Source organism: Centropristis striata, chromosome 3 (assembly GCF_030273125.1).
Source record: "Centropristis striata isolate RG_2023a ecotype Rhode Island chromosome 3, C.striata_1.0, whole genome shotgun sequence".
Taxonomy (NCBI): domain Eukaryota; kingdom Metazoa; phylum Chordata; class Actinopteri; order Perciformes; family Serranidae; genus Centropristis; species Centropristis striata.
Genome location: NC_081519.1, coordinates 24,157,769 through 24,170,047, shown reverse-complemented (window position 1 = coordinate 24,170,047; position 12,279 = coordinate 24,157,769). Strand labels below are relative to the sequence as shown.

At 36.0% G+C, this 12,279-nt stretch overlaps 1 protein-coding gene across 2 annotated transcripts in view; it reads left to right on the top strand.

Annotated features, from left to right (window-relative positions):
• ece1 (endothelin converting enzyme 1) overlaps window positions 1–12,279 on the top strand; it is a 44,387-nt gene that overhangs the window by 24,228 nt on the left and 7,880 nt on the right. For both annotated transcript variants that reach the window (XM_059328656.1, XM_059328655.1), the window contains 7 exons: window positions 1,257–1,322; window positions 3,365–3,553; window positions 4,681–4,823; window positions 5,649–5,763; window positions 11,658–11,768; window positions 11,867–11,965; window positions 12,110–12,187. In XM_059328656.1, coding sequence (XP_059184639.1) covers window positions 1,257–1,322; window positions 3,365–3,553; window positions 4,681–4,823; window positions 5,649–5,763; window positions 11,658–11,768; window positions 11,867–11,965; window positions 12,110–12,187 — 801 coding nt within the window. The remainder of the gene's footprint in view (window positions 1–1,256; window positions 1,323–3,364; window positions 3,554–4,680; window positions 4,824–5,648; window positions 5,764–11,657; window positions 11,769–11,866; window positions 11,966–12,109; window positions 12,188–12,279) is intronic.

Below are 12,279 nucleotides of genomic sequence, written 5' to 3'. Positions count from 1 at the left end.
TTTTATATATTTTTTTCGAGTAAAAAACGGATTGTTTTATTTAAAATATGCCTGTAGAAAATGAATTGATTGTCGTTTAAAATTTTTATTTTCCATTTGTCCCCCTAACATAAGAAGATGGGAAATGTGGCACATGGGGTCTCCTAACACCACACCACATCTCTACTCCTTAAAGAATCCTCACTAGCACTTATTGCTGCACGAACGCTTCTTATCGCACTAAGTCGTAAATCGCTTTGGATAAAACCATCTGCTAAATGACTAAATGTAAATGTATTATGCAACTTTTCAAAAGGCTTGAATTTTAAAATGACACATTAGAATGTACTGAAATCAAATGAGGGACACCCTGAGGGAGTCGACTGTCCAACTGAAGTGGAATGAGTCTCTGATTATGGATAGTTACCTTTTAATTGCAGTTTGAATTTAGATGGAATTATAAAACAGTTAAACCGGAAAACTGCTTTTATTTTGAAGGCCGTTCTAACACGTTGGTACAGTAATGTCTAGTAAATACATGCATTGCGAAAACAAGTGGCGGCTGTGCCTATGCTGCTGCTTGTTGCATTGAATGGCACGGACCTAATGAAAGAAGTCGCGGCCGCAGGAACCTCGGGGTCATAGAATCCTGACCACATGACCACTAAGTTGCAAAATGTAAATGTTCAAAATCGACATTCGGGCCCTTATTCTCATACTTTATATCATGGTCATGCATTGTGTTTAAAATAAGAGAAAATTGGGACTTTTGTATGATGTATAATGTAAATAACAGGTTGATTCTTGAAAAAACAGGTCACTTTTCTATTTCCAAACGATATGGATTGAACGGAAGATACACAGATTTTACAACTACGTGTATAATCATATATTTACATCTCAGCAAGTGCTACTTCACTAAAACCTTTGATCACATCCGGATAAACTTACATTCACCAATTCCAATTCCAATTTTCACATGAAATTTCCTTTTAACACACTTTCCTAGGCCCCTCGGGGAACACATCTGATCTCTGCTGATATTGTGAAGATAATCGGCCCATTATCACAGCGGTTTTCCACTGACAGTTTTATATGAGGGTTCATTCCTCTGCAGGGTGTCATGAGATCGTAACAAATAGCTCAGATATGATCTTTGTCAGGCGTCTACTTTTAGCCTGCATGCGGGTGACGCAGACATGAAAACAAAAGGTTGTTTGTGAGGTTGTTGATGTGGAGGCTGAGCAGGGCGTCATACATGTTTCATCTGATTCCAGGTGGATCAGTCCAGCCTGGGGCTACCTTCACGGGACTACTACCTCAACAAAACAGCAAATGAAAAGGTAACTGTGTGCACATCACACATCAATCAAGTTTCACAGTGGTTGGTACGCAGTGGCGGGCGTCGCATTTCACACTTAGGCCTTCAGTGATGTCCAACTTAGTCAATAAATACCTTTCATTATGCCAGCATTTATAACACCAGGACTGGAGAGTAGTTAGAAACACACTTAAGCACTACTAGGCATTGCATCACCTCAGTTGTGTAGCCTACAAAATGGGCTATTATCCGGCGCATCAGCAATTAAAACATATCTGGTATGCTACTGTCAAAACTTAAAAATAAAAGGGTCTTTAAAATTATCTTTCCAAAAAGTTTTATTAAATGAGTCCACAAAGAATATGCAAACTTTAACAAGATTGTACAATACATTGCAAAATCGCAGTTTAATATCAGAAAGACACTAACAAGACGGCCATACTTTGGCGACAGCGACGCAATAAACAAGTCCCTTTGTGAAAAAACTTGTTCATGTCAAAACGTGACGTATCACGACTTTCTGTGACCTGTTGCTTTGAGTACAACCACACAGCTGCGCCAATGCGCCAGATTATTTACATACCGTTAACAGTCCCGGGTGTGACTCTGTTGGCCTTACTGACACAACTCGTGATCTGATTGGCTATTGCAACTATCTATCAACTGTATTTACAGTGCACAGACGCCCGCATTGTTGATTCTGAAGGCCCGGGCAGATTTCATACAGCCTGGCAACATAAGATAGCTGAATTCTGATTCGATAAAAACTCTAACCTAAAAACAACAGCACTGGAAGGAGCATAATATGACATGAAGAGAATATGAATACTTTTAGATATTTAGGGAAAGAAAATAAAAAAATTAATTAACCTTTATCATAATTATGATCATGATTTCTGGTTATGTTAGGCCAGCAGAGAAGGCCTTGCTGGCCCTGACGGCCCACCACTGTTGGTACGGTGGCCCTGAGAAAACACATGCAAATACACAAAACACAAACAAATTGAGGAAACATCTTCATCAGTTTGACAACACAAGCGCAGCATTTAGAAAACGCGCTGCAAAGACCACAACACAAAAGAATTGTTTCCAGAGGACACTTAAAAGTGATGCACACGTCTGGACACGCATGTGATATTAGCTTTTAGCTATATAGATATTTAGCTTTGTGACAAAAGCTGTCAGCTGAATGTAGTGGAGTAAAAAGTACAATATTTGCCTTAAAAAATGAGTGGAGTAGAAGTATAAAGTAACATAAAATGGAAATACTCAAGTAAAGTACAAGTACCTCAGAATTGTACTTAAGTACAGTACTTAAGTAGCATGCTAACGTTAGCCGGCGATCGATAGCGTGCTAGCGATAGCAGGCTAGCAAGACAAAGACTAACTCTGTGTCGTTGAGAGAGACCAACTAAAACGTGTAGCATTCATTTATTTCATTTGTTTAACTGCAATGTGATTGATACGGGCTAGCAGGCTAACGCTAGCATGCTGACTATATATATCACGTTTTAACATGAAAATATCATCATCATGAAATAACGTAATAATATCACAAGTGTGTCCAGATGTGTGCATCACTTTTAAGTGTCCTCTGGAAACACTTCTGTTGTGTTGTGGTCTTTGTAGCGTTTTCTAAATGCTGTGCTTGTGTTGTCAAATTGATGAAGATGTTTTCTCAATTTGCTTGTGTTTTGTGTATTTGCTTGTGTTTTCTTAAGTTGCTGCACTGTGAGCTCTCAGGGCCGCCATAGGTTGGACAGTAAAAGATATTGTAACATTCAAGTCAGGTAATCTAACCAAGATCTGGAACTTTCTTTAATGACAATAAAGAAACGACTTACGAAAATACACAAACTCTCCTTGTAGATGTTTGCAAAGAGAGTCAAGAGATATTCACAGAAAAATATTTTAGCTTCGAGGGAAAAAAGCTCTGCATAGTAGCCTGTGTTTGCATAGTTTAGGATTACTTGTGATTAAATTTGTCTCCCTACCCATACACACACACACACACACACACACACACACACACACACACACACACACACGTCTTGGTCTCTGCAGTTTCTGACGGCATACCTGAACTTCCTGGTGGAGTTGGGGGTTCTCCTGGGCGGCTCCGAGGAGACGTCTCGGACGCTGATGGAGGAGATTGTGGACTTTGAAACCACTCTGGCCAACATCACCGTCCCACAGGAGGAGAGACGAGACGAGGAGCTCATCTACCATAAGATGAAGGCCAAGGACCTGACGGTGAGAGCTCCTGGTCTGATAAAAGAGTATTCAGTATCGATAGTTGATAGTAAAGTCCTGCATAAAAACTTACTGAAGTAAAAGTACAACAGTATCAGCTCGGCCAGTCACGATAAAACATTTTTTAAGACGATATATTTTCCTAGAAACTATCATGATAAACGATAGTATTGTTGTATCAATATTGTTTTAGTTTTTATAATGATATTAAAACATAATCAGTACATCCATTTCCACAGCAATGCATTTTTAAATCTTGAGAATATTAAACATTGGAATTGAAATGTGGAAAAGAAATATTAAAATATCCTAGATAAATAAAACATGACTAAGCTACAACCAAAACTAATAAAATAGACTTTCAGGCTCTGTTAAAGAAAATTGCACTGAGATAATCATTATGTATTATATTATTTTATTAAAATAACATATAAACAGCTGGAATTGCAGCTTGGGAAATGTAGGTTTTTTTTGCAGTTTGTACTGCCTGTCAAGCATTTGCAGCATTACTTTAAACACAACACAAAAAAGCACAAAAAGTCACACATGTAAAGGACAATATATCGAGTCCAGAAAAAAACTATTGGGTCCATTTTTATATATCGAACGAAAAGTCCATATAGTAAGTATCGTGACAGGCCTAGTACCAGCATCAAAATTTACTTATAGTATCAAAAGTAAAAGTACTCCTTTTTGCAGAATGGCCCCACTTTTATCTATTTAAAATATATATTCTAAAATATTTTAAATAGATAACTATAATGCTGCTTACATAAATGCATCATTACAAGTAAAGTAAAGATTGGGCTCATTTTAACTACTTAATATACTGTTATGATGTCTAATCACTTTAAATTTAACATGTTTTTATGTTAAAAAAAACCTAAACCTAACCTTAATGACCTAAAAGTTGTCAGCTAAATGTAGTGGAGTAAAAAGTATGAATTTACATAAAATGGAAAAACTCGAGTAAATTTCACATATCTCAAAATTGTACTTAAGTACAGTACTTCATAAGTGTGTGTGTGTGTGTGTGTGTGTGTTATCTATGTGTGTGTGTGTGTGTGTGTGTGTGTGTGTGTGTGTGTGTGTTTTATCTGTGTGTGTGTGTGTGTGTGTGTGTGCAGACTCTGGTTCCTGCCGTGGACTGGATGCCGTACCTTAAAGAAGTCTTTGCTCCTGTGCCGCTCAACGAGTCGGAGCCAGTGGTTGTTTATGCCAAAGAATACCTCCAGCAAGTTTCTGACCTCATAACTAAAACAAATAAAAGGTCAGATATTATGCAAGCCGTATAATAGTTTTTTTCCCTCCATTTATTCATCAAACGCTGGTTGTTGGTACGGTGTCTGTTCAGGTTTACATAATACAGTAATGGAAAAAATTATTAGACCACCCTTGTTTTCTTCAGTTTATTGTTTCTTGTGAACAAAAATACCTGATAGTTCAATTTCTGAGCTGATGTCTAGCCACTTTCCATGCTTTCCTTAAAAATGATTTGGAATGGGTTGCTCATTTATTTATTTATTATTATTATTATTATTATTATTTATTTAGGTTTTTGTTTATTATTTATTTATTTTATTATTTATTTATTTATTTTATTATTAATTATTATTATAATTTTTTTATTATTATTTATTAGATATTATTTATGTCTTTAGGGTTTCTAATTTATCTATTTATTCATTCATTTTTATTATGTTGTTATTATTATCATTATTATTATTATTATTATTATTATTATTATTATTATTATTATTATTCTATTTCTTTAGGTTTTTTGTTCATTTTTTACTATTATTTATTTTTTATGTCTTTAGGTTTTTTTCGATTGTTTTCTTGATAATGGTTTTGGTTATTATCAAGAAAACCACGGAAAATGTGTAGATATCAGCGCTTAAATTTAGCTATTTTTGTTGTTATCATTATATTTGTCCAAACAAATGTACCTTTAGTTGCACCAGGCTAAAATGAACAAGAAATTGAAGAAAAAGGGTGGTCTAATAATAATACGAATAATATCCTTGACTGTATATACATGGATTAATCTTCACTCGGGGAAACAAGACAATGAATGTGACATTTCCTCTTCCAGCCTGCTCAACAACTACATGATAATGAAGGTGGTGAGGAAGATGGTGTCCATTCTGGATCAAAGGTTCCAGGATGTGGAGCAGCGATTCCTTGAGGTCATGTACGGAACCAAGAAGGTGAATTTAAGCGTTTTTACAGTCACTATAATCCAGCATGACACAGATTTAAACAGAGAGTGGGGATTAAGCAGATAAAGATGAAAAAACTAAATCAACTGTGGTGGATTCACTTCCAGAAACTATTTTTAGCATTTTTTTTGAAGGGATAGAAGGTCCAGGTCGATGTTTTCCTCATTGTTATTTTTGCTTTTTTTTGGCAAGTCCAGTCATACTGGCAGAGGAAATGGCCACACAGCTTTTCACTTGACCTCCACTTCTCGTGTGTGACACTCGGCACAGGATTCATTTTTACTGAATGCGGATGAACGGAAACTGGTACCGACATAAGAGCAGAAATTTCCCTTCAACATAACAAGATTTTATAAGAACTGTGGATGATCAGTCAGCGCTTAATGTTAATATTAATTACATACTGACTGAGGCAGTTAAACCAGTTTAGATAAACTGGTTTCCACAACTGAAAATTAGGCTTTTTCTAAAATTCAGTCTCTGTCTGTGACGACATTCCTGGGAAAATCCACAATCGGTTCAGAGTTGGCGACTGTTTTCCATCACTCAGTAGTGGTTGCTCTGCCAGAGCGGGCTGGGTCGGCAACACACTTCATCTTCTACTCACTTTTATGTGTGTCTCTGCTAGATTTATTTTGGCCGAACAAAATCAGAAAAGAGTGATGGCAAAAGACAAGCAAATTTCAAAAATAAGTTTACAGAAGAAGAAAAAGAAGCAAACAGAAAGTTCTGATGTTAAAAAGCAGAAGTCTGAAGACACTGTTTGGATCTCTGGCAAGTGACATCCAAAAAATACATGCAGTTACCTCCATCGGTGCCGCCACACAGAACGACACGGAAAGAAAATATCATGATTTTGAGCTTCGTTTGGGTTAATTTTTCTGACACGAACTTTGAAACCTGTGATCCATTCAAGGCCTGTTGGGAAGTTCAGATTCTGACGAGAATGCCTATTTCCATAGTTTCTTTTCATGATAAACTGTGTATTTTTGGCGATCTTCTAAAGAAAGTTTCATGCAGGATTCACAGGGTTAATAATAACCAGGTAATAACTGAACTGCGTGCTTAGTATCTGAGAGGATTTCCTGCCTTAACATGATTTTTTGTCTACATGTAAACATAATCAGTCGGTGAGACTAAAGGGTCAGTCAAAAAAATAAAGAAATCACTCTTTTATTCAGCCATACAGAGTTTTTGCCTTGAGCATCTTGACCTTTGACCTATTGGCTGCCTGGGAACAATGGAAACGATGGAATTTCATCTTTGGCATTTCATTTATATGTAAAACATTCAACAGTGGCATGTTTTTCCAGGGACAGTGACCTCTGGATAAACCCACAAACTTGGTCCCGATCAGTTTTTATTGGCACTAATTTCTACCAGCGAAATAGATCCAATGATAATAGTGAGGTTTGTGGGTTATCCAGAGTGATTGGGGCGTTGTTTTTGGACAAAGTTGTCGGCGTTGAACTGAAAACCACAAACAAAATTCCATTCAGCTCAAATCTCAGAGACGTATTATACAGTCTTGGAAAAAATTATTAGATCATTGTTTTCTTCATTTTCTTGTTCATTTTAATGCCTGGTACAACTAAAGGTACATTTGTTTGGACAAATATAATGATAACAACAAAAATAGCTGATAAGAGTTTAATTTAAGAGCTGATATCTAGACATTTTCCATGGTTTTATTGGTAATAAGCAAAATCATTATCAAGAAAACCATGGAAAAAAACCTAAAGACATAAAAAAAATAATAATAATAAAAATTAAACTAAAACCCTAAAGAAATAAAAGGATAATAATAATAATAATAATAATAATAATAATAAAATAAATGAATAAATAAGTGAATAAATAAATGAATGAATAAATAAATAAATACATTAATTAATTAATTAAAAACCCTAAAGATATAAATAATATATTGTACATAATAATAATAATAACAATAATAATAATATAAACAAAAAACCTAAAGGAATGAAAAGAATAAGAAGAATATAAAAATATAAAATAACTTTAATAAATAAAAAGAAAAGAATAATGATATTAAATAAATTAAAAACCTTAAGAAATAATAATAAATAAATAAATGACAACCCATTTTCCATGGTTTTCTTGATAAAATCCTTATCAAGAAAACCATGGAAAATGTCTAGATATCAGCTCTTGAATTACACTCTATCAGCTATTTTTGTTGTTATCATTATATTTGTCCAAACAAATCTACCTTTAGTTGTACCAGGCATTAAAATGAACAAGAAATTAGAGAAAGCAAGGGTGGTCTGGACTGTATGTTAAATCAACCGTTATTCAAACCAAATTAATCTGGATTGCTAGATGAGAAAATGTGTTTTTCAAAGATCAAAGATTTTAGTCGTTATCACGTATCCTGTCTGATTGTACAGTAAATTGCAGAGGCAGCATCTTTGTGTGTGACTGAGTGCTTCAGTGACCCCCGCCTTTATCTGAGCAGGATCCTGTTCCCTCCGCCTTGTTTTCAACTGGGGTCAAGCTGTAATAACAAACCCACACTTTCTACGTGTCTCTCTGTGTATCTGTTCTATGTGAGAGTACAAGCTGAGTCTCTTTTTTCCATCTGTGTCCATGTCCAAACGATTTACAACTTCTTGCTGTTGCTTGCTCAGAACGCTGCTCATTTCCTCACAGCGACCTTGTTTCCTCTTTATCTCCGTATACATTGATCCCCGTTTGTTATTGTCCTTCCTTTCACCTGATAATAACTTTCTCATATAGGGACTGTTCTTGTTTTCTTTACATGCTGTGAGTTGTGTATGTGGTTGAGTGGGAGGCTTTGATTTTAAAGTTAAGATGTAGAATCATTGTTTTAAGATAGGTGGAAGCACAGCTGTTGAAAATATATGTTATGTGCATTTATGTAAATATGAGTAAAAACACTGATGAATAAAATGCTAAATAGTCATACAATCCAATACAAAAAAAGTTGTCTGCACAAAATAAGAATTTGAATTTTTTAAAATTTTATTGTGTGAGTTTAACCCGCTCACTATTTTCGCCTTATTAGTTTTTTCCGGAGGTCGTAGTGGATCAAATCAGTCAATTTTAGAAATAAAGTCACGGAAAAAATTATTAGATCACCCTTGTTTTCATAAATTTCTTGTTCATTTTAATGCCTGGTACAACTAAAGGTACATTCATTTGGACAAATGTAATGATAACAACAAAAATAGTTCATAAGAGTTTAATTTAAGAGCTGATATCTCGACATTTCTTGATAATGATTTTGGTTATTATCAACAAAACCATGGAAAATGTCTAGATATCAGCTCTTTAATTAAACTATTATGAGCTATTGTTGTTATTATTGTATTTGTCCAAACAAATGTACCTTTAGTTGTACCAGGCATTAAAATGAACAAGAAAGCAAGGGGAAAACAAGGGTGGTGTAATATTTTTTCAAAAGAAGGGCGCTTCAGGGCGATGTACAATCTCCACTTCCTCCACATTTCCTCAAATGTGTCTTTCTGAAGCCTTACCGAGAAAGTGATTCTTTCCATTACAAAAGTTTTGTAGATGATGTCATACCACTTGTCTATAGATGGGCTGTCTGTTTTTATTTCAGGATGTAGAGTGCAGAAGCCCAAAAAGTTAAATTAATTCATCGCAATTAAAAGCAATGTTTGTCCCAAATATTGTCACCAGTTCTATCCCCCCATAAACATCCACTGCCCACAACCACCACTTCTCAAATAAAAAAGGACTTGGAATGGTAAGAGGTTAATACATTTTTCACCATACAATACTGTAGAAGTTATCTTGAAGCTTTGTAGGTTTAAAACATGTTTTTTAAATAGTCTTTGCTAAGAAAATAGCAAACTATACACAATACAATTAATACAAAGTTTACAAAGTTTAGTCTGGTCTTACTGGGTAATTGACACAATTGAAGCAGTGTCAAAAATAGTTCAGCAACAAGTGAAACTGCTCTTTAAAAGGATGTGACTCTTCTCCCCCCTGGGCCCTTCCCTACAGTAGTTTTTCTCCCCATTTGTTGGTCAGCTGGCTTGTATCGCTTCTGTTCTGAGTGTAAATGTCTCTTGTGGTGTCCTGGTTGTTAGCACTCGGCCCCTGAGAAGGAACACTGTGTCCCTCAGGCCGCAGAGAGATAACGACTCAGCCTAAGCTCAGAAACACAGAGGTCACACAATTCTCAAGAACCATTCCTCCCTCTCTATTGTTGAATCTTCAACAGGATTGCTCCCCACTGTTTTGGGATTTAATTGGCAGTTAACTTTATAAAAGAAGTAGGATCACCAATTGGTTTGTGGACGATTGTTTTCAAGCCACAAGATTAGCATTTTGGGTGTTCCCATGCAGGTTTAAGCCACTTGGTCCGTGTATCTTTTGGTCATTGGATTTTCGGTTCACAAAAGGATATTAAAAAACGAACGAGTGGTAATTTTATTTTTATTTTTTTAAAATACAAACATCAAAATTTCAATACAAGGCTTTTTGATTCATCAGGGTCAGAGGGGGATAGACTATATTTAAAACATTATTTGATTTTTGTTTTCTAGTTATAATAACAAAAATTGAAATCAAAACATCGCCCAGCAGCCAGTACACTTCAGACCAGACCCTGCGACTCTTACTTTGAAGGGGAGAGGTCCCTGTTTCCCACTCTGGACTTCCTTTTTCAGTTTTCATTATCCGACTTAGATAATCAAACAAACTTACGTTTTGAGTGACGTGCTTTTTCACTCAGACAACGAGAAAACAAATGTGCATACTTTATTTATGTGACTAAGGTTTGAAAAGAGGAATATACTTTAAATATGGTCCGGTTTACCAACCATTCACACTTTTATTTTGTAAATGACAACTCCCGGTGGCAGAATATGAAATAACAGGCATTTTTTCTATTTAAATTTTTGTTATTATAACGAGAAAAATTAAAATCAAATACACCTTTATTTATCCGTCTATCCCGTTCTGACCCGGATAAAATAAAAACCTTGTATTTTTATAATACATAATTAATGTTTCTTGGTGAATGAGAATGTTATGGTATTAATCTGAAAGGTAAAACCAGTGTAATTTAACCAAACTGCCTTTGTGCCCTGTCATGTGGTCTTTGTGCCCTTAAAAAAATGTGAACGGGAAGGCCAAATGGCCTTGCCCCTAAAATGACGAAATTCCAAGCCTGGCACCAACTAGCGTTCATGAGTTCAGACAACAACAAACCACAGTGAACATGAAGGAAGAAGCTGATGAGACCGCTTTGGTTGGCCCCGTGGATGATGGGACATTTTGTTACAAAAAAAAATATTTTTGTAGCTTAAGCTTATGTATTCAGGCATTATTCAATGGTATACTAAAAATCCATGTGAAAAAAATTGCTTCTCACTGTTCTCAGGTCAAACATTTATATGCGATTAAAATGCGATTAATTTCGATTAATTAATTACAAAGCCTCTAATTAATTAGATACATTTTTTTAATCGAGTCTTGTATTTTGAATCGAAAATCAAATAACCACTTGTATTTTGTTATTTAAATATCCTTTTGTGAACGGTAGTTCCAATGACCAAAAATTACACGGACCCCACTTCAACATTGGCTTCACTTTTCAGAAATATTTCTGAATCAAGTACTGTTTCAACACCACTACAATTACCCCCACCTTCACATGTAGCCCACGGCAGAATGGCACCTGCTTTCTCATGTTTATTCTGGGAAATCTAGGCAGTGACTAAGTGAAGCAGACGAAAAAAGGGCCGAATGAACCGTGACACACTGAACCAAAATCACATTCCAAATAGGTTGATGTTATCTAACTGTGACGAGGCATTTTGTCCTCCCTGAACATGTCTTGATGTGTTGCTTTGATGTTGCAGAGCTGCACTCCGCGCTGGAAGCTGTGCGTCAGCGACACCGACAGCGCCCTGGGCTTCGCTCTGGGAGCCATGTTTGTCAAAGCCACCTTTGCTGAGGACAGCAAGGCCATTGTAAGCTTTTCAAAGTCCTTCCCCTTCACAAGCAGCTGCTCCTGCTGTGCGAGATGATGTGCTTTTGTGACTTTTCTTTTGTCTCTCCGGTGCTCCAGGCTGAAGATATGGTTGCAGAGATTAAATGGGCATTCGAGGACAGCCTGAAGTATGTGAGCTGGATGGACTCAGAGACAAAAAAAGCAGCAAAAGAAAAGGTGGGAGAAAGACATTGTCTGTTTCTTTCCCAGGAAGTTTTTCAGGAGACATTAACATCTGAATGAGCTCCGAGTGGCTGAGAAATACAGCACTGCCACCTGGTGTGAAAATGTGTCTTTTACAGTTTTTTAAATGTATTACAGGCCGATGCAATATACAACATGGTCGGATATCCAGAGTTCATCATGAACACCACAAAGCTGGACAAAGTCTTCAATGATGTAAGTAAATGTGGAGCTGTATTATACAGTCATGGAAAAAATGATTAGACCACCCTTGCTTTCTCTAATTTCTTGTTCATTTCGATGCCTGG